The following is a 23,248-nucleotide window of genomic DNA, read 5'->3' as shown; positions in this document are numbered from 1 at the left end:
CATTTTGCACGTTTCACGTAGCGTACACGTCTGTAGAGAGTTGTTTATTTCAAATATCCCATTAAAAATTATTTAATACATAAATTAAATTAGTAATGTTAATTTTATGTTTGTAGAATTATCAGTTAGCATTAGATTACGAATTTATTAGTGAATTTTACATCTGGAAAATTATATTAAATATTTATTTTCATATGTTTCTTTGTGAATATTTATTTTCATAAAGTAGAAATACCACTTTGTTGATATGAAATTCTCGTTGATGTGTCATTTCATTTTATCTTGAATGAGTAATACTATCCGAAATTTGAGTTGTTTTAAAAAAGCATCAATATAATAAAATATTTTTTTTTTTTTTATTTGTTAAATATCATTGCTACATGATTTTTATGTGTAAGAAAAAAGAAAAAATGAAATGAGTGAAAAAAAAAGGGAAAAATTATAAGGAAATTAATTGAAAATGGAAATAGTTTAAAGGTTATCATCATAATCATCATCATCATTATCATCATCAATAACATTATCGTTGCCATCAACATCATCATCTTCATTATCATTATTATCATCATTACCATTATTATCACCATTACTGTAACCATCGGCATTGTCATCACCATCATTATCATTGTTGTCATCATATCGTATTACACCACCATTACCATGACCATCATTATCGTCACCATCATCATCATTATCATTATTATTATCATTATTATCATCGTATCACCATCATCATTATCATCATCAATATTCTCATTGCTATCATCAATCTTTCTCTTTGACGAAATATTTGTTATAGTAATAGTAGTAGTAAGAATAGAAATAGTAATGATAAAACTTAAAGAATAATTTCTCATTCATTTCCATTATAAAATAATGAACGAATGCTGATGACTCATTCATTCATTCATCTTTTATTCTTTAAGTGTCACATTTCACGAATATAAGATCCAATATGGCTAACCTAATCCTGTCATCACCATCTGGCATTTCTATCTCCTTTAAGTAGCTGCTAGAAGTATTAGTCATCACCATCATCACCCTCACCATCACCCTCACCCTCACCACCACCATCACCATCACCATCACCCCATCATCGTCATCATCATCACCATCATCATCATCATTATCATCCATCCAACCATCTATCTGTCCCTCAAATATGACTCAATCTCGATTAAAATAAACGCCCATCAAAAAAATGTATTTAAGATGGTGAAATAGTAGTAAAATAGTAGTGCTACAATCATTTCAGATTATTGTTTCTTATCATTTCATAATGTATCTTATCATTATGATATCATTTGTAGAATTATTTATACTGATAATTGTTTTTCTTTTTTATTTCCTATCTATGATATATGAAATGGATAAATAGATGATAATATCAATTAGTGATATGATAGTATCATCCATTTGATTTGTAAAATTTTTTACATTTTAAAAAAGAAGGAAAATAAGAGAGAGAGAGAGAGAGAGAGAGAGAGAAGCATTCCCATTTACTGAATTAATAATGGTATTAGTAGTAATGAAAATTGGTTAATCGTATGTAAGTGCTATTAGTAATAAATTGAACATATATAATTAAATATCGATCGATCATTGCCTGGGATTTGCATTAATTCTATCTAATTTAGGAGAGAGAGAGAGGGAAGATGGTCATTTTACCTGTAATTTACTTAATATATTACTAACATATAATATATATATATTTTTTCTCTTTTATTATACCTGTAAATTGTAAATTTACCTTTACTAATATTCATTGTTTATTATAAGTAATTTTCATAAGTAAGTGTTGTTTATTACAAGTAATTGATTATGTATTTATGCAAATTAATTAAATTAGTGAGAATAATTTATCTAAGATAATGAATATGAAATTAATAATTGTTAATATTATTTAACAAAATATATTTTACATTGGTTGATGACAATTATTTTTATGAAAAAAAAAAAAATTTAATTACTTAAATTAGAGGATAATTTGATAAAAAAAATATCATAAGCATAGAATGATAATCAATTAATTAAGCAGCAAATAAATGATATCGAAGTAAATAAATAAAGTAAATAAATAAACAAAGCAAATTTGGAAGCAAAAAAAAAAAATAAAGGAATGAAAATAATTGAATTTAGGCATAATATTAGAGAATAAAAATGTAAATTATTTAAATTATAATATTATTTCTATCATATAATCAATAAATTTTTTCATTATTTACTGTATAATTCTAATTATTTATTTTCTCTTTCATACTTATTTAATTCTAAACGTTAATAATTTTAAAATAATATAAATATATTAGATGATAGTTTTATTTAGAATTAATTAAAATTTCCATTCATTTATGAATAATTATACTATTTTAGTATATACTAGTAGTAATTAGTAATTTATTCATTAGGAATAATATTATTATTATTTTGAATTAAGCATTACTGTTTAAAAATGTTTAATTATATATATGTATGTATTATCATTGATATTATTGATAGCAGAATGAGTAATAATATGTCTATGATTCATTGTTATTGAAAATATATTTATTATTATTATTATTTATTTCTCGATTTCAACATTTTTTAATTTCGAAATTAAATTTAAAAGAAGGAATTATTTTTATTGGAAAAATATAATAATATATAATATAACATTAACATATATTACTTGTTAAATGTCATTATTTATTCCTTTCTTTATTTATTTCTCAATTTCATCATTTTCTAATTTCAAAATTAAATTTAAAATTAGGAATTACTTTCATTAAAAAATATAATAATACATAATGTAACATCAACATGTATTACTTGTTAAATGTTATTATTCATTTCTTTCTTTATTTATTTCTCAATTCCGTTATTTTCTAATTTCAAAATTAAATTTAAAATTAGGAATTACTTTCATTAAAAAATATAATAATACATAATGTAACATTAACATGTATTACTTGTTAAATGTCATTATTTATTCCTTTCTTTATTTATTTCTCAATTTCATCATTTTCTAATTTCAAAATTAAATTTAAAATTAGGAATTACTTTCATTAAAAAATATAATAATACATAATGTAACATTAACATGTATTACTTGTTAAATGTTATTATTCATTTCTTTCTTTCTTTATTTATTTCTCAATTTCATCATTTTCTAATTTCAAAATTAAATTTAAAATTAGAAATTGCTTTTATTAGAAAAATATAATAGTCTATAATACAACATTGATATGCATTATTTTATTAAATGTTAAAACATTAAAATATTAAAGAATCACATAGTATTTAATTATTTTATTAAAAAAATTGAAAATAACATTTTTTAGTTTTTATTTTATTTTATTTTATTTTTCTTTTTTTGTTGCTCTTTCATTGTTTAATTTAATGGTAAATTTATAGGTTTGCAATAGTGTAATGTTATCACAAATTGGTGAAGAAAAGTGTAATTCAACATTAGTCGATTTGGTGTTATATTCGGAAAATGATCAAACTATTAGTGAGAAAACATTAACAAATAATTATTCCAATGTATTATCCGGAATAAAACGGAAATGTTGTAATGGTGATGATGAAAAATGTTCCGATTCCGATTCCGATTCCGTTGATGATGATGATTCACCACAAAAATTACTTCGAACATTACAAGAAAAATTTACGTCATCAAAACGTTTTCATAAAGTTCTCGTTTTACGTGGTATGTTTTTGTTTATTTATTTATTTGTTTACTTTTTTTCTTTCTTTTTCTCATCATACAATCACATCATGTCATATTATTATTTATTTATTTATTTTTTGTAAATACTATGATAATATTTGATAGAAAGAAAGCAGAAATAACTATAAAATAGAATTGTTATTATTAATTTTTAGCAATTTAATTTATGGCTTATTTGAAATTAGTAATGAAATATGCTAAAAATATATGAATTGTTGTAAACAAAAAAAATGTAATTATCACTAATTTTATTTATTTGGTTTTTTTTTTGAATAATTTTGTTTAATTAAATGATGACAACTGAAGGCAATTTGAAGGTATATATTAATTTTATATAATTTCTTTCTTTTTTTTTTAAAAGTGTTAAATTTTTGTTTCAAATTTCATTTTGATATAATATTAATTTTAATCGTTTAATTATTACAATTTGATCTTAATTTTACCCGTTTAATTAGTAACAATTTGTTCATTATAATTTACTTATTGTAGAAGTTAATGAGATAAAAAATCAAATATTATCATTATTCATTATCATTGATAATTTAATGTTGATTAAATGAGATTTATAATCAATTATTATCTATGATAATTAATTATCAGTAAATTAATATGCATGCACACTTATTTAAATTTTCATTTAAATAAGCGATTAAAACTGATAACAATGATATATTACAATCTTTTCTTTCTTTTTTTTATCTTTCAATTTTTTTTTTTTTTTTTTTCATTCATTTTCATCTTTTTTTTTCAGTGATAAATAATTTTACAATTATCATTTCTAATCTTTTTTTTTCAGTGATAAATAATTTTACAATTATCATTTCTAATCTTTTTTTTTCAGTGATAAATAATTTTACAATTATCATTTCTAATCTTTTTTTTCAGTGATAAATAATTTTACAATTATCATTTCTAATCTTTTTTTTTCAGTGATAAATAATTTTACAATTATCATTTCTAATCTTTTTTTTTCAGTGATAAATAATTTTACAATTATCATTTCTAATCTTTTTTTTTCAGTGATAAATAATTTTACAATTATCATTTCTAATCTTTTTTTTTTTTCAGTGATAAATAATTTTACAATTATCATTTCTAATCTTTTTTTTTCAGTGATAAATAATTTTACAATTATCATTTCTAATCTTTTTTTTCAGTGATAAATAATTTTACAATTATCATTTCTAATCTTTTTTTTTCAGTGATAAATAATTTTACAATTATCATTTCTAATCTTTTTTTTTTTCAGTGATAAATAATTTTACAATTATCATTTCTAATCTTTTTTTTTTTTCAGTGATAAATAATTTTACAATTATCATTTCTAATCTTTTTTTTTCAGTGATAAATAATTTTACAATTATCATTTCTAATCTTTTTTTTCAGTGATAAATAATTTTACAATTATCATTTCTAATCTTATCCAATTTATCCTCTTTCTTTTCTTTTTTTTTTCCTTTTTTTCATTCCATTTATAATTACTTTTCTATCATTTTCTCTTTTTTTTTTTTTTTTTTATCTTTTACTATTTCATCTCTTTTACATTTTTTTTTTTTTTTAAATTAATTCCATTATTTCTTTTCTTTTTTTTAAATTAATTTCATTCATTATTTCTTTTTCTTTTTTTCTTTTTTGCCTATTTCAAATAATTCCTTTCTCTAATTTTTTTTTCTTTCTTTAAATTTCATTATTTTGCTTATTTTAAATAACAAAATGAAATTGTTTACATCATTAGAAAGCATTTTTTTTTTTTTTTTTAAAATAATATTTTTTTTTCTTTTCATTGTATTATCATTGATTAATAAATAAATTTAACAATGTAAGAATAATTTTTGATTTTTTAGTAACTTTCTTATAAATAAATGTGAATTAGTAGTGATTCGATCATTCATTTTACTTTTTCTCTTTTTGTTAAATAAAAAAAAAAAAAACAGAACGGAAAGGAAAGGAAAAGAAAAATATTTTTAGTTCTCTTTGAATTTATGATCTTTCCTTCTTTCTTCTTTTCATCTCTCAAATGATATATCGGTAGTATTTTTTCTCTTAAATAATATCCATGACAACTTTTAGTTTATATGTATGTATGTGTGTGTGTGTGTGTGTGTATGTGTATGTATGTGCACATGCATGTCTTTGTATATGTATGTATACATACATGTACATGTATGTGTGCATGTATATACTCTGCTTTTTTAAAATATCACCTAATAAAAAGTGTATTTGATGAATTATTCCTTTTTTTTTTTCCTTTTTGTCAAAATTAAAATTACTTAATAGGACAGTAAAATAAATGGTTGAGAATGGTGAAACGTGAAATAAAGTTTAAGTAACGTGAAATAGTTTAAGTAACGTGAAATAAAGTAAAGCTAAAATGAAGTTTATATTAAGTAATCGTGAAATAAAGTTTTTACGAGGTAAACGTGAAACGAAGTTTTTTATTAAGTAATGTAAAATTAGATTAATTCATCGTTTACAAATCGATAAAAAGAAAAAAGAAAATATTTTGTTTTTTTTTTAAGTAATATTATCGTAAAATGTTTGTAAATAAGTGAAAAATTTTGTTAAAATTAGTGACCATAAGATTTATTTAATGAATAGATAAATAGATCAATCGATCGATCGATCGATTGATTGATCGATTGATTATTTCGATGTGTAATGTCATTCAATTAAATGACAAATATTTGTCATAGAACATGAAATAATGTGTTATAAAAACTCGTAATACTTCACAAAATGAATTATAAGAAATAATCCAAAATTAATTAATTAATTAATTGTAGAAAATTTCGAATTTATCTTATTTAATTATTTGTAATTTTTAAATGATTAGAAGTGATATTATAATTTTATTATTTTAAAACATTTTGTGTACTTTTTTTGATCTTTGATCATTTATGTTAAGTAATTTTTCAAAAAAAAAAAAAAAAATTCTTTCAATAACTGATTTTTATCTTTTGATTTATTATTAAAACATTTTATAGATATACTAATTACAAATGAAAAATATAGGAGAGAGAGAGAGAAAAAGAAACAGAGACAGAGGGAAAGAGACGGAGAGAGAGAGAGAGAGAGATGATTAGTGATGACTGTGATACATACATCTCTCTCTATGAATAAATATATCATCGGGAGGTGCTGACTCATCATCATCTATTGCCATAGCACTGCAACAGTGGCAATAGATGATGATGAGTCAGCACCTTATTACTTCAGGCGGTTATATACGTATGTGTGTATGTGTATGTGTATGTATGTATGTATGTATGTATGTGTATGTGTGTATAGTTTACTACAGATGTAGTTGTAGTTGTTGATTTTATAATGTAACAAGGTGTTAACTCAAGCATTTGAATTTTTTTTTTGGGATATTTCAGTTAGCTTTAAATCATACTTACAATTTATTTGAATCATATCAGTAAGTTGACTACTACTTATTTATTTACTTATTTCTAATATTTACTTGTTTATTTGTTTATTTATTATTGTTATGATTATTAATTATTACTGCTATTATTTGTTAATTGTTATTATGAATGTAATAGAAAAAGAAAGATGTCACAAAAAAAAGAAAGATGCAGTCAGCTTTTAAATGATAACAGTAATGTTTAGTGATAATATTGATAACAGTGATGGCAATGATAATAATAAAAGTTGTAATTGTGATTGTCATGTAGTGATAATAATAGTGATAATGATGATGATGATGATGATCATTATGATTATCATTGAAACTACCATCTGTCATCTTTCCAAAAACATGTCATCGACGGTGACAACAACAACAACAACAACAACAATAACATACATATTCATACCCTTTTCTATCTCATCCATCCATCTATTCGTCTATTCAATAATATTTGTTTATTTTTTTCTTTCCGATCTTGTCACTCTCTTTACTTCTTTCTCTCATCACATTTATAGATTATTTGTGCTTTTTTTTTTCCTTTCTGATTTATTAAGCTCAAAGTTAAGGTCAAAGATCATTCCAGTTAATAAATTAACCAATAGTGTTGTAGGTATTTATTATTACTGCTATTGTTGTTGTCGTTGTTGTTATTGTTATTATCGTCATTGTTGTTATTATTATTGTTGTTGTTGTTGTTGTTATTGTTATTATTGTCATTGTTGTTATTATTGTCGTTGTTGTTACTGTTATTGTTACTGTTGTTGTTTTTGTTGTAAGAAATGGTTTCTTTGAAATATTTGAAGAGATATAAGAATTGTTGTCAATTTCAAGAAGCAAATCTATATTAATATTGTTTGTATTAGCCAGAAGAGAAATAGACAAGACTAGGCTCTTTTTTTTTTCTTTTTTTTGAATGAGAACAGACAGAAAAGAAAAAGAGAAATATTATGGTTTTGTTGAATAGATGAGATTGAAAGAAAATGAATAAATAAATAAATAAATAAAATGATTTAGTCTTCTTTGTAATTGAAAATTTGTAAGAGAGAAAAGATGTAAGAAAGTATGAAACTAGGCTTCTTTCTTTCTTTTTTTTTTTGGAATAAAAAAGAAGAAAATTGTGATTAGGAGAAAGAGAGAGAGAGAGAGAGAGACTAGACTTCTGAAGATAGATGAATAACTAAAAAAGGAGAGGAAAGAATGAGAGAGAGAGAGAGAGAGGGAGGGAGAGAGAAAGAGAGAGAGAGGGAACAAGTTATTATATTGCTTTTAGTAAATTGAGAAAGCTGTGAATTTGTTTACGCTTGCTGCTTATATTATATGGGTGTTTGATGTAAGGCATCAAAAAAGGCTAATATCGGTTTCCGTATTTTTTAGCTTAACAAAATGATAATAATAATAATAAATCGATGATAATTTTTCTTTCATTTTTATTTTAATTTTAATTTTAAAGTATCATTTTAAATTTTAAAATATCAATGTTTTCTTTCCTGTTCACTATCGATATTTTCTATCCGGATGACAATAGCATGCGTTTTTATTTCTAAATATATACGATTAGTAAGAAAAAAGTGTAATACTAGTATAATAATTAATTAATTAATAATAATAATAATAATAATGGTAATAATAATGATAATAATAATAATAATAATAAAATAGTTAATAATAATAGTGATTAAATAGTTAATAATAATAATAAACAAACAGATAATAATATAATAATAAATAAATAATAATAATAATAAATAATAATAGACATAAATAGGTAAGTTAAATAAACAAATAAATAGCAATAATAATAATAATAAATAATAATAGACACTGCTACTATAACAAAAAAGAAAAAAAAAAGTTAGATATTATTGGTTAACATTTTGTGTGTGACATTTTCACTACTATGAATAAGTATTGAGCGAAACAGGCCTATACGCTTTGCTAGTCGAAAGCCTAAGGCCATAACAGCAGTAATATAATGTTGGCAGTGAAAACAACAATGAAGCAACGACGATGACAACGATGACAACAACGACGAGACGATAGTGATAGTAATGATGATGATGATGATAATGATGACTACCCACATAGCTTAACTTTGGCATTTTTATCTTACCTCATCATTCTTTTTTTTCTTTAAAAGAAACTAATTCACTTTTTTATTTTCCTTTTTATTAAAATTCTTTTTTTTTTTTTTTGCTTCTAATTTAATTTCTTTTACGCTTTCTTTGTTGTCATTTTTATTCTTCTATCTTTTTAATATGAAACTTAACGAAAAATTCTTCCTATATTAAGAGGGGAAAAGTGAGAAAGACGAAGAATTCATATTTATGTTCAATCATCAAATGGCAAATGGGGTAGTTATACCAACAAATTTTTGCTCCTAATTTGAGTCCCTTTCGAAGTAACATTCATTCATTTATTTATTTCCTGTTTGTTACTTGCTATTCCTATTGCTACTTTTTGCTAGCCGGAATACCGGAATGCATCGGCCATGTACCATCAGGCAATTGACACCGGATGAACCTTCCACATCTGCATCTTGTAAGTATATTCTAAAACAAGAAAAACAAAAATCACACAAAAAAAAGAAAGAAAGGAAAATGAATTTAAATTTTTATTTTATAATAATTTTTCAGAAATTTTAATTCAACATAATTTATTTATCCATTCATATTTTTAATAAATTTATATACATTTATAAAATTAATTTATTTATAAAATTAATTTACATCTATTTCATTTTCTTTTTTTTTTTCCTTATAGCTTTAGGAATAATTGTTTTTTTTTTTCTTCTCAGTAATATTCTTAAATATATTTTTCTTTTATCAGTATTAATTGTTTTAGTTAATATTGATTTTTCTTATTTCTCTCATTTTCATTATTAATTATTATTTAATCAGTATTAACATAGTTAAAATTGTTATAACTGGATTATTATTTAAACTATTTAATAATAAATCAATAAAACAAATAAAAATATTAAAATTGAAATCTGTTTGCTATGGCATACGTTTTTCCTCTATAAATAACCAATAATAGCAATAGCAATAGTAGTAGTTAGTTAGTTAGTTAGTGTAGAGGAAATATTGTGATTAAAATCTCTTTTAAAAGTTTCTCTAATTCTATTTCATTTCTCTTGATGATTCATTGATAGATAGAAATAAGTTGAAAAGAAAACGAAGTCATATATTATTGTTATATTAGTTTAAACATTTTGCATATATTAAGAATTTTAAAATATACTATCGTCATCATTATCCTTATCATGAGAATTCTTCAAAATTAGCTTTAAATGATTAATTGCTAGTAAGCATTTGAATGCTAACAAAGCTAGTTGAAATTTCACTAGACTACTACTACTACTACTACTCTTTAGTGATTAACCAACCAAATATATATATATATATATATATGTATATGTATATTTTCTTTTTCAGATGGATTCAATGATTTCCGTAATCGTTTTCCGGATTTATGTGAAAGTTCTACGAAACGACAAGAAAATGTGGAGAAAAATGTAATGGGTAATCATATTCTAACAAGCATATCAAATCCATGTCTTTCAACCACTAATGATGGTCCAACTCAAATTCTTCCATTCCTTTATCTTGGTTCACAACAAGATGCAATGGATTCTAGCTTATTATCGGTAATATTTATCACTTTATCAGTTATCTAGATATTTGCTCATTTTTTTTTTATCAGTTACATCTTTTTTTTTATTACAAGTGATAGTAATAATTGCAGAAATATGGTATCAAATATGTGATAAATCTTAGTGTAAATTGCCCTGAACCAGATATACTAAAACAAGAAGGTCATTTTATGCGGATACCAATTAGTGATACTTATCAAGCGAAATTATTACCACATTTTGAAGATGCTTTCAAATTTCTTGGTAAATCTTTCTTTACTTTTTCTTAATTAATTTTCAAATTTCTTTATTTTTTATTAATTAGTTAAATGATAATATTTGATTTTTTTTTTTTTTTTTTAAATTAATTATAGAATGAAATTGGTTTGCAGATAAGGTATGTGAACGTGGTTCTGTAGCATTAGTACATTGTCTTGCTGGTATTTCTCGAAGTCCAACATTGGCTATCGCATATATGATGAGACGAAATAATTGGACATCTGAACAAGCATATAGGTTAGCTTCGATAGCAGATATCACAAATGATATCGGCTATTTATGATCTTAAAATTACTACTTTAGGCTGGCTATATATGTATATATACATTGATCGTATATTCAAAGCAAACTTGGATATTTACAATTATACTATGGCTGTCTGCATTTTATACGGAACATAAACATAAAACACGTATATCGTGTAAAAGTATCACGTGCGTAACAGCATCTTGTGGATTTACGAATGGTTACGTACACGTTTATACGGCACGCAAGATATGCATGTTAATTGTACAAACGTGTACGATAGCACCGTTCAGTTTATGGATTTGACATGGTTATGCACATGTTCATCATATGCGGCATCAGAAATATTTATATTTCCTAAAAAATTATTCTTTTTCTGGTCCAAAAAAGAAAAAAAAAGTTTTTCTAGTTTGATGAACTCGAATAATTTGCAGGTATGTGAAGGAACGTAGACCATCCATTTCACCGAATTTCAATTTCATGGGTCAATTATTGGAATATGAGGCACGATTACGAGAGAAAAATAATTTAAACTTATCGTCTAAATCCAGCGAACATGACGAAGAATGTCGAAATGACAACAATACTACCGTTTCGACATCTTTCTTCACATTGTCCTCTGTTTCAAAATCCAACTTACCTGGTGATATACGTCCAGTTCAGGTGATCTTGAGATGCTTCGCACAAGCAAATCATATTTCATTCCATCTATATTCAGATTAGACTATCACTACTTTTTCTGTCTTAGATGATTCGTTCATTCATCATTGGACCCTCAAAATATGTTTTTTTTTTTTTTTTATGTGGAAAAACATGGAAAGAAGATGATGGAAATTATAGAAGGTAGTATGTCTATGAAGCTTGTGTTAAAATGAGATCGAATATTTCAAAAAATTTTACATTGTATCAGTAAATCAAGAGTTAGCTTTAGAGTAGGAAAGAGTAATACTTTTTTACTGAAATAAAATAGACTAGAATATGTTAAATTGGTATGTGTTTAGGAATGTGATAACACCGAAAATATTTCAAAATTGGGGAAATCGATCAGTTGTGATACATTATCTCAAAGGATATCATCATATAAACCACAAAATTTTTGGGATAACGATTGCAGTCGGCCATCTTCAAAGACTAACGAGAATGGTAAGCGTGTAATGGAATCAACATGTCAACATTTATTGGATCGACCAAGAGTTTTGGATGGATTAAAATCTAGGAAAGCTTTAAGCATACCAGAAAAAGTAAATGAGGTATGATATATATGTTAATGCAAATTAAAAAAAAAAAAAAAAAAAAAAAAACAGCTTCTTTAAAATTAATTGAAATGAATTAAGAAAGCATAATATTTTTCTTCATTTATTCTTTATCTATTTATTCCATTAAAAATAATCCTTGAAAAGCTTTAAAAAAAAAAAAAAAAAAAAACTCTTTTCTTCACCCTTTGATTATTTTAATGGATAATTTTCTAAATGCAATTAACAAAAACATCACTAATTATCAATTGTTATAGGATTTACCATCACCATCAACAGAACTACAAAAATTATCATTTACACATTCATCGGATATATCTAATTCTGCATCAAATCCACTCTTTCTGAGTACTAATCATATGGATGAATCTAATTCCATATGTATAAATTCTACAATACTATCAACATCACAAATTGATCATTATTCAGCTGAAAATTTCACATTTAACTCATGTGATCATTTATCAATTCCATCGACATCATTATCATCACCATCACCATCATCATCATCATCATTCAGTACCTATAATCGAAATAGGAATCATCGAATAACAATGGGTCATAAATTTTTAACACGTATTAGTCATTATCTTCGAAAAGGAACAACTTATCAAATGAAACATACTAGAAGTATTACAATTGGTGGTAATATTGCTAAAGATAATATTATTGGATGTAGATCAATTCTACCATCATCAATTCCTACTTATTCTTCGTCATTATTAATTAATAACAAATGTGATGCATCATCATCATCATCATCATCATCATCAAATGCTTCAATTGATGATATGTTACGATCGAATAGTGTTAATTCTTTGGATAAGACTGATAAACATGCAACAGCTTCAACAGCATCACGTACACTTCAAACGTTACGTAGACGACGAATGTTAGAGCAACAACAACAACAACAACAGCAAGATCATTCTCAATTTATCAATGTTACAGAAAGTAATGATAATGGTGATAGTAATGCTAATGCTAATACTACAGAATCAATTCTCGAATCATCACGAACATTTCGTGAAACTGATCGTGATTCTATTAGTTCTGCAAGTTCTTTAGAAATATTAGTTCAATAGTAACCATAATGTTTTCATGTTTGATAGTCATTTGTTTTTTTTTTTTTTCTTTTTTTCATCTTAATTTAGAATATTAATTGGATATAAATATTATTCAAAAAAAGAAAACTATGGAATAAATTATACGGTAAACAAATGAAGTATTGTTAATTGTTTAGTGATATGATTCTTTTTTTTTTTTTTTTTTTTGGATCAAAAAATTTGAAAAGATTAGTTATTTGAATGATAATTTTAGCTTATTTTGAATTTTTTTGTTTAATACAAAATTTGTTTCTTTTTTATATTCCTATCTAAAATTTTTTCTGATATCATCATAAATTAACATAATTACTTAGCAAACTGAAAAATAGAATTCTCTTTTTGTAATGGAAAAAAAAAAAAAAAACTGATTTTATTAGCTATTATCTTTTTTTTTTTGCTTTTTGTTAGCCTATTTGTTTAGCTAATTAAAAAACGATAACTTTTATTTTTTTTTTCTCCTTCCATCTTATTATAATCTTTAAAATTTGCATACAATACCAAAGCTATTGTTGTTAATATTATTTATGAATATGAAACTTTTTGCTAGCTGTAGAATTTTTCAATATTTCAAAAGAAAAACGAAAAAAAAAAAAAACTAAGAACAAATAATTGTTAGATTTATTTGATGTTTTGTCATCATTGTTATCATCTCAAAATTTTAAATGATAATACATTGTATTGTTGAAAGCAAAGAAAAAAGAGAAAAGAATGCAAATATTTGCATATCAAAAGGAAAAGAAAAAGTTAGAATTTGAAAAATGATAGCCAAAAGTTTATAATCATTAATTTTAGTTTTAATTGTAGAAAAATGAATTTCCTAATATTATACTATAGTATCATTTTGGTTAATTTTGTTTCTTCTTTTTTTTTCTTTTTCTCTTTCTCTCTCTCTCTCTCTCTCTCTCCCTCCTTCTTATTTCCTCCTTTCACTTTCATGATATTATTGCTATTAAAAAAGGAAAAGACTAAATTGTATGAAACAGTATATCAAATATGAATTCATTCAAGCAGGAATTATTCCAAATTTAGGCATTCATTTATATTTATAATAATAATAATAATAATAATAAAATAATAATAATAATAATGATAATACTAATAATAATAATAAAGAAAGAAAGTATAATAATCATATTTGGATGAAATATTTCATTTCATTGTATTCAATGCTTCATTCAAGAAAAATAAACAAAAAAATCACCTCGAAATGATTTGATTCGTTGTAATTTTATACAAAATTGAAATAGTGCTTTCTTGCTTTTTATTTTATTTTGGTGCTTTCATAAAATATCGAAATGTTTCCTTTTTTTTTTTTTTTTTTTATTTTCTAATTTTTTCTTTTTTTTAAAGGAATTATTTCAAATGCATTCTATGTTTATTGTGATAATAGCATTTGGCACCAATTCAAAAGACATTTCATTTCCTTTTCCTTTTTTTTTGTTTGAAGCAAAAAAAAAAATAATTGACACTGAGAATTATAACACTGAGAAAATTTTACATCAAATTTTTACAACAAATTTGATCATAATGATTTTGCCAATAAGATTTTGGATTTTATTATTATAGCAAAAAAAAAAAAAAAATCTTTTTTTTCCTATGATGATGAATTTCCAGAAAAAGAATATCTCATAATGCTATAAGTTAGTTAGACAAAAAATATGAATAAGTTGTCTTGCTGTACCAATATATGTATGTATGTGTTTATCATTGCATTATTTATTCTCGAAAGACAAAATAAGCATGAAAGTTGAAATAGTGCACAAGTGAAACATAAACAGTACGAAACAAACAACTGAAAGGTATGAGTGGCATATTCACATTCATTTTCATTACCTAAGTTGAAAGTTGAACTTCGTATAGACCCAGAAAAAAACAAAAAAAAGAAAATCCTGAGAATTACATTTTTTTGCCAATTACCATTTTCATTTCCTTCCTGAGGTCTTTCTTATCATCTAAAAAAAAAAAAAAAAAAAAAAAAAAAAAACATAAGTGATTAATTTAAACAACAGAAATTAAAACAAACAAACAAACAAACAAAAGTCTATACACAGATTGGAAATTGTCCATTTTGCTATTTAATAATAATCAGCATGACATTTATGATAAAACAACAAATAGCCTTGAGATGAAAGGACTCGTTCCGTAGGTACTTTTGTAACTTTTTGATCATCACATTGAAACCACTGATTACGTTGATGCCGGATGTAACATGTATAATGACCACTTTCCATCGTACCCAAATGATTCACAACTGCAAACAGTTCGTATCTGAAATAATTCTCTCTATACATAATTTGACTATTGATATCAGATAATTACATACACACACACAAAAAAAAAAAGAAAATTCAGGATCATTTGAATTTAAAAAATTCCATCTACCGAACAAATGCTAACAATCAAAATATTACACTTTTGTAGATGAAACATTGCAAATAAATAACACTATCAACAGGTCAACCAACTATCATGTTAACATTTTTAATTCAACGGAAGTCCTAAAAATGCACTTCCTATCGTCCTTTAATAAAAACTTTACCAGCTAATAGAAAATTATCCTGTATACCTCCTTCATTTAATCTAATAAATTGATAAACCAAAATGCTAATGCCAGTATATATTATTTCCGGTAATAAAATCATACTTATTTCGATTTGTTGTAAGCAAATCGGTGACTATACTAGTTCTGCTCTCTGGAGCACCGCTGGAACGTTCACGAAATGAAGCCGTGAACGGAGTCATATCAATAAATTGAGGATATTTGATTTTTGTGTCCATTTTCTTCCGATCTTTGTGACTATGCTCAAAACGCTTCAAATGAAAGCAGGCAACCATTGGAAGAGTTTTTAAGGTGAGTTGCTTCGTTGACTCTTCGTATGTTTCACAACGAGCACATTTGGTTTTTGCATTACTTCCCAAATGTTCGGGCATTATATACCTGAAAGTAAATCGTCAATTTCATGATCTACATTAATCTCAATTTACAAAAACTTTAACTTCTATTTCTACTTTTGTTTATGTATTAGATAGAGTTGGTAGTAGTTGCTGCTGCTGCTGCTGCTACATGCATCTATTCTTCCCTATTTTTGGAAAAAGAAAAATGACTTACCTATGTAAGCAATCTTCCAAAGTAATTTGTTGTGGTGAACCAGAACTACTGCTGGGAGAACGTAACACTTCTTGAGCCACATCAAGTGATATATCCCAGAATGGGTCAACAGTTGTTGATACACATCTAAATATTCCTGTTAAACTAATAATCTTACGTTTCACTCTTCTACATGCTCACTAAGTTGTTTCTTCTCAAATAACTTTTACTTTTTTTTAAAAAAAAAAAACTAATCAATAACATCACATAAGCATACCCACAAATTGAGCATGTGAGATCAGATTGTAATTTGCCGGTAAAGATCCAATCAATAATACAATTACATTCATTTGGCGTTGAAGGAAGTGAGCTACCTGTAATAATAGCTCTTAAGAAACCAGTCGTAAACTAATAAAATCTGGTAAACTCATAAAAAAAAAGGACTAACTTCCGGAATGTCGATGAAGTACATCAAGGGCAGCGATAAAGAATTCATGTGCATCCTGTTGTTCGTAGCCAGCCAAATGCCTTGCATGTGTCCAGACAAGATTCAGAAATCGATTTGGCTTGTAAGGTGTTACATCACCTTTGTAAAACTCCTAGAAACATCCATAATAATAAGCTGACAACAATAATATGCAAAAAATGTGAAATTTTATCAATGACATTTTACCAAAAATTGATTGAAGTAAAACAGAATCATTTTAACATATTCTAACTTTTCACATAGCAAATACTTGGATAAAATTGTTGCAGATGCAATTCGCTTATAAAAAAAAAAAAAAAAAACCTTCTAAGAGATAATTCTATCAGCAAAAGAATTAATATAAAAATGGAGAAAGATCTAAGGAATGCAAACTGCAACAAATTTTTAGGGAAGAAAAACAACTAAATTCAATCCATTTCTGCTAAAAACTAATTTAATTCATACCCGCTCACTAAACCAATATCAATCCAGGCATAATGAGTAATAGATATGAACAAAACTTATCATTGAATATAGAATTACCTGAAAAGTATTAGCAAGTTCACACATGAGACACTGAGCTTTGCTATGTGATGACGATGACGCACAATGATGCTGATCAGTAAGGAAATAATCCTTTAAATGTGGAGTATGTACAATAGCTTGTATAATACAATTCATGAAACACGTATTCCCTAAATTCACCAATCCACGTAAACCTATAATGAAAACTATGTCGTAAATCATAGTTCCAATATTTGCAATAAATGATAAATTAGGTTAGTAAGCACAAAATTTAGACAATTTTAGACATTAATTTATAGTTTATATCATATTATATGATATAGTTGCATAATGGTTAATAATAATATTACTTGCTAGATAATACCATAAACTAATATATTTAATACTGAAATTACCTCTGATACTACTCCTCGAAAATCGAACCATTCGAGTTGGATCATCATGACATACATCAACAACAGCTGCACCTGGATACCAAATACTCCGAGTACTTAAGTTTAATGATCGTCGGCAACCATTTTCGGCATCACGTCGAGCATCCTCCATACCACGATCGTATACAAAATCACCACATTGGTAACAATAAATAAAACCTGTTTCAACAGAAACCGCTGCAAATAGAGAAAAAAATATTTTTAAAGGATTTCACTTCACAAATGAGAATTATTAGTTGTAGAAAGCAGGAAAATTACCTTACCGAAGAGATGCTCTTTGGCTGCCATATGATCGTGTATATGTGTTAAACATGCAAATGTTGAACATTGACAACATGCGCACATTAATGCATTCAATCGTGTTTTACACTGAATACATCTAATATATCTAGCCTGCAAATAATTACTGTTCTTACTGAGAGTAATATAAACAATGAACAGATAAATAATTACTGACAGTAATATATGAAAAATGAATAGAGCAACCGAACAACTTTTTAGTAAAATAGAAAAATTATTGCTACAATGATAAATCTCAAAATTAGAAATGTATTCAAAGAATTTATACTTTAACCATTTATTAATAAATTAAGCTTATGATATTAATAAATAGCTAAAAATAAATTGAAAGATTAACAAAATAGCATATGCTTACAATATCTTTTACTCAGCAATATAAAACATTAGCAAATGAACTGTTCTTTCTACTTTAGTAGTATCATATCAATATTTGAATTAGATTTGCCATAGAATTTTAGTATATGTAGTTGACTTAATCCTCAATATTATTTAACTTAAAAATCATCTTTTTTTTTTAGATCAGAAATTTTTGAAGCAGTTTATACTTCTCACGACTACATAGTTGTCATACATGGAGAAATGCCTAATCTAATTATATATCATTTCCAATACAGAAACATGTTGAAATATCAAATATACTTCATTACTATATTTTTCAGTACACTGATCAATCAATCAATCAATCAATCGATCAATCGAACATTCAATTAATCAATCAGACATCAATTAAAACTTACATGAACTTCTCGTGCTTTAGCATTATTGGGAAATATAACTGCATAAACAACACTATTAAGGGTTTTCGATAACGCTCGCTGATTTATACCAATGTGTTTACATGGACTATTCATCGATCTCCTGAAAGTATATCATTTTGATATAAAGAAATCAGAATTGATATTACTTGAACTATTGGGACAATTTAAATTTGTAGTTATTTGTTTGCTTCTTATTGCTCCAGTGCTGTTGCCGTTATTGCTCTCGACTTTCTTATACATAAGAACAGTTAGAATTCAAATTAATTTAGCTTTCAAAGAGTTTCAGTAAACAAATAATAAGGAATTCATATAACTGCCATAAAAAAGGCAAAATCTTAATTTCCCAGTTTAATGCGTGCGAATATTGAGAGAATTGATATTAGTAACGTTTATATAATATAAGGCACAATGCTCTAAATTGTAAAGTAAAGGGGAACAATGGAAGTAAGTGCGCGATTTAAGCTGCCATATGATGAAAAAATGGCTCCAAAATTGTTCATCGTTATATTAGACTGAGAAGAAACAATTGATACTACCGTACGAATGAGGTAAGAAGCTTCATTCTCGACAGCAAGAGTCGAACAACGAATCGACCTAAATAAGCACTCTTAAGCAGCAAGTTTCCAGTCTGTTTTATTATCAACCATTTTCATCCAAAAATGTAAAAAATAAGCACTGATGTAAGAAAACATTGATGTATTAAGATGTGATGCCAAATTAAAATATCACAATTTATTTTTCTGCAACAACAATTATTCCAAATGTAAATATAGCCAACAAGTAAAAAACAATGGCAAGAATGCGACAACACTTTAATAACTTAACTATACATATCTTACTAGAATTAAACAAAATGACCTTATCACACCAAATGTAATAAACAATGGCTACTGTCATGACATCTGCAAACCATTGTAAACCTGAAATTTCAGATCGGAATAGCATCTTTCTTAACACATCTAGTGATGAAACTACAAATTTCAAAAAAAAAAAAAAAAAAACGAAGTAAAGAAGATTGCCATCAGTTCTTGCCTAATTTACTTAGCAGACAAAGTACCCCTAACCTCAGTAAAGACAAGAATTTTACCTCTAAGCTATTTGAAAATGCCGCTAAGATTAGTATAATATAAAAGCATACTTTTGGCTGAAAAGATTCTTGTTTCAGTAGTGTTTCAACAATTTCTTTCTGCTCAGGAGTTAATTCTCCACGAGGAAACTCGACATCAACGGTTATATAGAGAATCCCTTTCTTATTATTATTGGAATACGAAGGTAATCCTTCATCCTTTTTTCTTATTTTTGCACCTGGCCAAGTTATCTTTTCGCGCGCAACCTATAAAATAGACTAGTCATTTGAAACTACGGCAATTTATTTATATTTTATGGGGATGGATTAATCAAAAATATCCTCCATAATCCTTTACAAGTACCTTTTTTTGGCAAAGATTTAAACACATATTACATTTGCAAAATTTTATTTAAAAAACGAAGAGTTTATGCATGATAACAGCTAATTTGCAAAATTCTACGATCCAACTGACAACATTTCACTAACAAGGAATGTGTTGTAACAAATAATGAAAGGGAGGTTTCAATAAGACTAAGAATGAAATACCTAATATTTCAATATAATATGAAATGTAAAACTTATTTAAAATATTGAATCTGAAGATATATTCAAAGCAGAGTAAAAAAATAAATTTTTAGCTTACTTCAACTTTATGTCCATCAAGATGGGTTATTTCCGTTTTAAAGCCCTTTAGTGCACTTTCCAATGAAATAGTGATGTTAGTGTATAGATCCAAACCACGTCGCTCAAAAATTGGATGCTTATCGATTTTGATTACAAACTTCAGATCACCCGGTTCACCCTCAATATGTGGCTCACCTTCACCTACGAATGTTTGCACATGTCCTTCATCCACACCCACTTCAATCTCAACCTAAAATACTTTAGAAAAACATAAAAATCATTTACATTCATTTGAAAAAAAAAAGTGTAAGTGAAGGAAGATTCATCCAATAATAAATGAGAACTGAAAAAAAAAGTCCGATGATTAATTATATCACGATAACATTTATAACAATAAATTAAAATGATTGAAGAATAAGAGTCTTTTACCTGAAAGAACTGATTCTACCAAATAAATGACTTAATAATATCAACAGTAATATTTACATCCCTTTTTTCTATTATTAGTGACATGAATATATAAGGTGTGTTTCTAGGATCAAGATAACATACCTCAAGAAAATGCGTTTCTTGCACCAGCATAACATTTGGACATTCATCACAAATTTTCACTTGAAACATCTGGAATCTACCAGCACCCAACTGCTCGGTACGCATTTCATGACGACAGTTACATTTTCTTGTACCTGATGTCTGTTTGTATAATGATTTTACCCTGTAATGACATGAATTTTCCATGAAAGTCCTCAGGATAATAACTCAAAATGCATTTCTGACAACATATTTCATATCCTTTTTAAACACCAATCAATCTACTATACTTTACCAAATTCTAATAGTTACTGCATTTAGTCAATAACGAACTCATATAAAGTGCACGAGGCTTATAAAATTCATTATTAAATTATTTTCATAATTACTTTGAAAATGTAAAAATTTAATTATTCGTCCAATGTCATTAAAGAAACAAGAAAGAAGATTAAAACAATATTTTATGAACCTTTTTACTTCTGCAAAATTTCCATTATACACTTCTTCGAGAGTAACCCATAAGTCCATAACCACATCAGCACCACGAAGTGTTCCCTCTTCACGGTGTCTGCTACGAGAGAAATCTCCAAAGAATGAGGAAAATGGATCGTAGAAATTTCCGCTGTCACCATCACCTGCATTTTTCAAGCCTTCTTCACCATGAAGATCATATGTTTTCCTCTTCTCATCATCGCTTAAGACCTATAAATAAGCTACTAGAGAACAGTCCTAAATTTTGATGCAACATTTATCTATATGAATAATAATATCATCAACAACAAAAATATTGGACAATAATCCAATAATTACTTTAGCCAAAATGTAGGAAACAAAATTCACATGTTAAAAAAAAAATACACTAACCTCATAAGCGGCACCTATATCTTGGAATTTTTCCTGTGCCAATGGATCATTATTTCGCTTATCGGGGTGGAATTCTTTAGCAAGTGTTCGGTACGCTTTCTTGATTTGATTGCGACTTGCACTACGTGGCACTTTTAAAATTTTGTAAAAATCTCGTCCAGCTGATATCAGCATTAGCTGATGAAAAAGACACAGTGGTAGGAAAAAAAATGAGAAATCCATTAGCTCATTACCCGTTATCCGAAATATCCAGATAATTATCGAGCAAGTCTGTGTGATTGATTAATAAATAATTACTACAACATTAACACCTAAAATAAGATATAATCTGCATGTGTTGCATTTGAGCAATAAATCAATTACGATTACTTGTCCATTCCGTAATAATACAAAATTCCGGTACAGTATTTCTAATGATGGAGAAGAGCATATACGAGCGATACTAACTACGATTCCCTGAAACTACTTATTTCTTTTTGTCATTATCGAACTAATATCTGCCTTTTTTTAATGATGCTTTATTTGTAACATTCGTTCAAAATCACTAACACAATAAATGCATAACACACACATATCATAAATTTCATAATGTTCAAAGCATATATTTCGAACAAATATGTTGGAATTTACATGATAAAAACAATATTTTACACAATTAAATGACAATTATAACGTTAAAAAATTTAAATTCTGACACACACAATAATATAATAATAATAGCAATAACAATAATAAATTATGATGACGTGTCTAAACACTCTAATGTAAATAAAAGCACACAATTTAAAGAGTAAAAAAAAGAAATGCAAATATCAAAAAATTTCAATCATTGATTATAAATCAGAAACTGAGCCCTCCATCAGTAAACAGCTTGTTACTCGTCAGCATAAACAATATTTTACAGTATCGGTACTATCCGTATAACATTGACAATATTAAACTCCACCCTA

At 25.9% G+C, this 23,248-nt stretch overlaps 4 protein-coding genes and 2 further genes across 10 annotated transcripts; 1 reads left to right on the top strand and 5 right to left on the bottom strand.

The window, feature by feature from the left end:
* Window positions 1–471: 471 nt before the first annotated feature.
* Window positions 472–1,137, bottom strand: Bm17452 (Uncharacterized protein; the record flags this gene model as incomplete). Its single annotated transcript, XM_001896669.1, has 2 exons — window positions 472–589; window positions 965–1,137. The coding sequence occupies 2 exons, from the start codon at window positions 1,135–1,137 to the stop codon at window positions 472–474; spliced, it is 291 nt and encodes a 96-aa protein (XP_001896704.1).
* A 2,274-nt stretch (window positions 1,138–3,411) lies between these two features.
* Bma-vhp-1 lies at window positions 3,412–13,618 on the top strand (the record flags this gene model as incomplete). Of its 3 annotated transcripts, none has more annotated exons than XM_043078014.1 (7): window positions 3,412–3,691; window positions 10,559–10,770; window positions 10,869–11,019; window positions 11,148–11,271; window positions 11,715–11,943; window positions 12,282–12,530; window positions 12,791–13,618. In XM_043078014.1, 7 exons carry the CDS (start codon window positions 3,412–3,414, stop codon window positions 13,616–13,618), a joined length of 2,073 nt encoding a protein of 690 aa, XP_042933948.1. The 3 variants fall into 3 exon arrangements, with proteins under 3 accessions (XP_042933948.1, XP_042933949.1, XP_042933950.1); XM_043078015.1 differs by lacking the exon at window positions 3,412–3,691 and adding an exon at window positions 9,602–9,662; XM_043078016.1 differs by lacking the exon at window positions 3,412–3,691 and having other exon boundaries at window positions 10,642–10,770.
* Bm15568 lies at window positions 6,839–6,934 on the bottom strand. Its single transcript, XR_006227953.1, has one exon. The product of XR_006227953.1 is annotated as a pre-microRNA Bm15568 (primary transcript).
* Window positions 7,399–7,468, bottom strand: Bm16769. The gene has a single exon (XR_006228089.1). The product of XR_006228089.1 is annotated as a pre-microRNA Bm16769 (primary transcript).
* Window positions 13,619–15,714: 2,096 nt separating the features above from the next.
* Bma-usp-3 (Ubiquitin carboxyl-terminal hydrolase family protein) lies at window positions 15,715–19,772 on the bottom strand (the record flags this gene model as incomplete). Of its 2 annotated transcripts, XM_043078013.1 has the most annotated exons (10): window positions 15,715–15,907; window positions 16,284–16,577; window positions 16,749–16,874; window positions 17,005–17,101; window positions 17,176–17,326; window positions 17,737–17,912; window positions 18,114–18,329; window positions 18,416–18,545; window positions 19,190–19,310; window positions 19,747–19,772. In XM_043078013.1, the coding sequence occupies 10 exons, from the start codon at window positions 19,770–19,772 to the stop codon at window positions 15,715–15,717; spliced, it is 1,530 nt and encodes a 509-aa protein (XP_042933947.1). The 2 variants fall into 2 exon arrangements, with proteins under 2 accessions (XP_042933947.1, XP_001895729.1); XM_001895694.2 differs by lacking the exon at window positions 19,747–19,772 and having other exon boundaries at window positions 19,190–19,303.
* A 331-nt stretch (window positions 19,773–20,103) lies between these two features.
* On the bottom strand, window positions 20,104–22,520 carry Bma-dnj-20 (the record flags this gene model as incomplete). 2 transcript variants are annotated; one of them, XM_001895695.2, is made up of 6 exons in its annotated part: window positions 20,104–20,130; window positions 20,349–20,543; window positions 20,923–21,153; window positions 21,456–21,618; window positions 21,904–22,136; window positions 22,299–22,520. In XM_001895695.2, the coding sequence occupies 6 exons, from the start codon at window positions 22,518–22,520 to the stop codon at window positions 20,104–20,106; spliced, it is 1,071 nt and encodes a 356-aa protein (XP_001895730.1). The 2 variants fall into 2 exon arrangements, with proteins under 2 accessions (XP_001895730.1, XP_042933946.1); XM_043078012.1 differs by having other exon boundaries at window positions 22,299–22,472.
* Between the last annotated feature and the right edge of the window lie 728 nt (window positions 22,521–23,248).

This window comes from Brugia malayi, assembly GCF_000002995.4.
Source record: "Brugia malayi strain FR3 genome assembly, contig: Bm_v4_Chr2_contig_001, whole genome shotgun sequence".
NCBI lineage: Eukaryota > Metazoa > Nematoda > Chromadorea > Rhabditida > Onchocercidae > Brugia > Brugia malayi.
The sequence above is the reverse complement of the archived record's forward strand: the minus strand, read 5'-3'. Positions and strand labels throughout refer to the sequence as shown.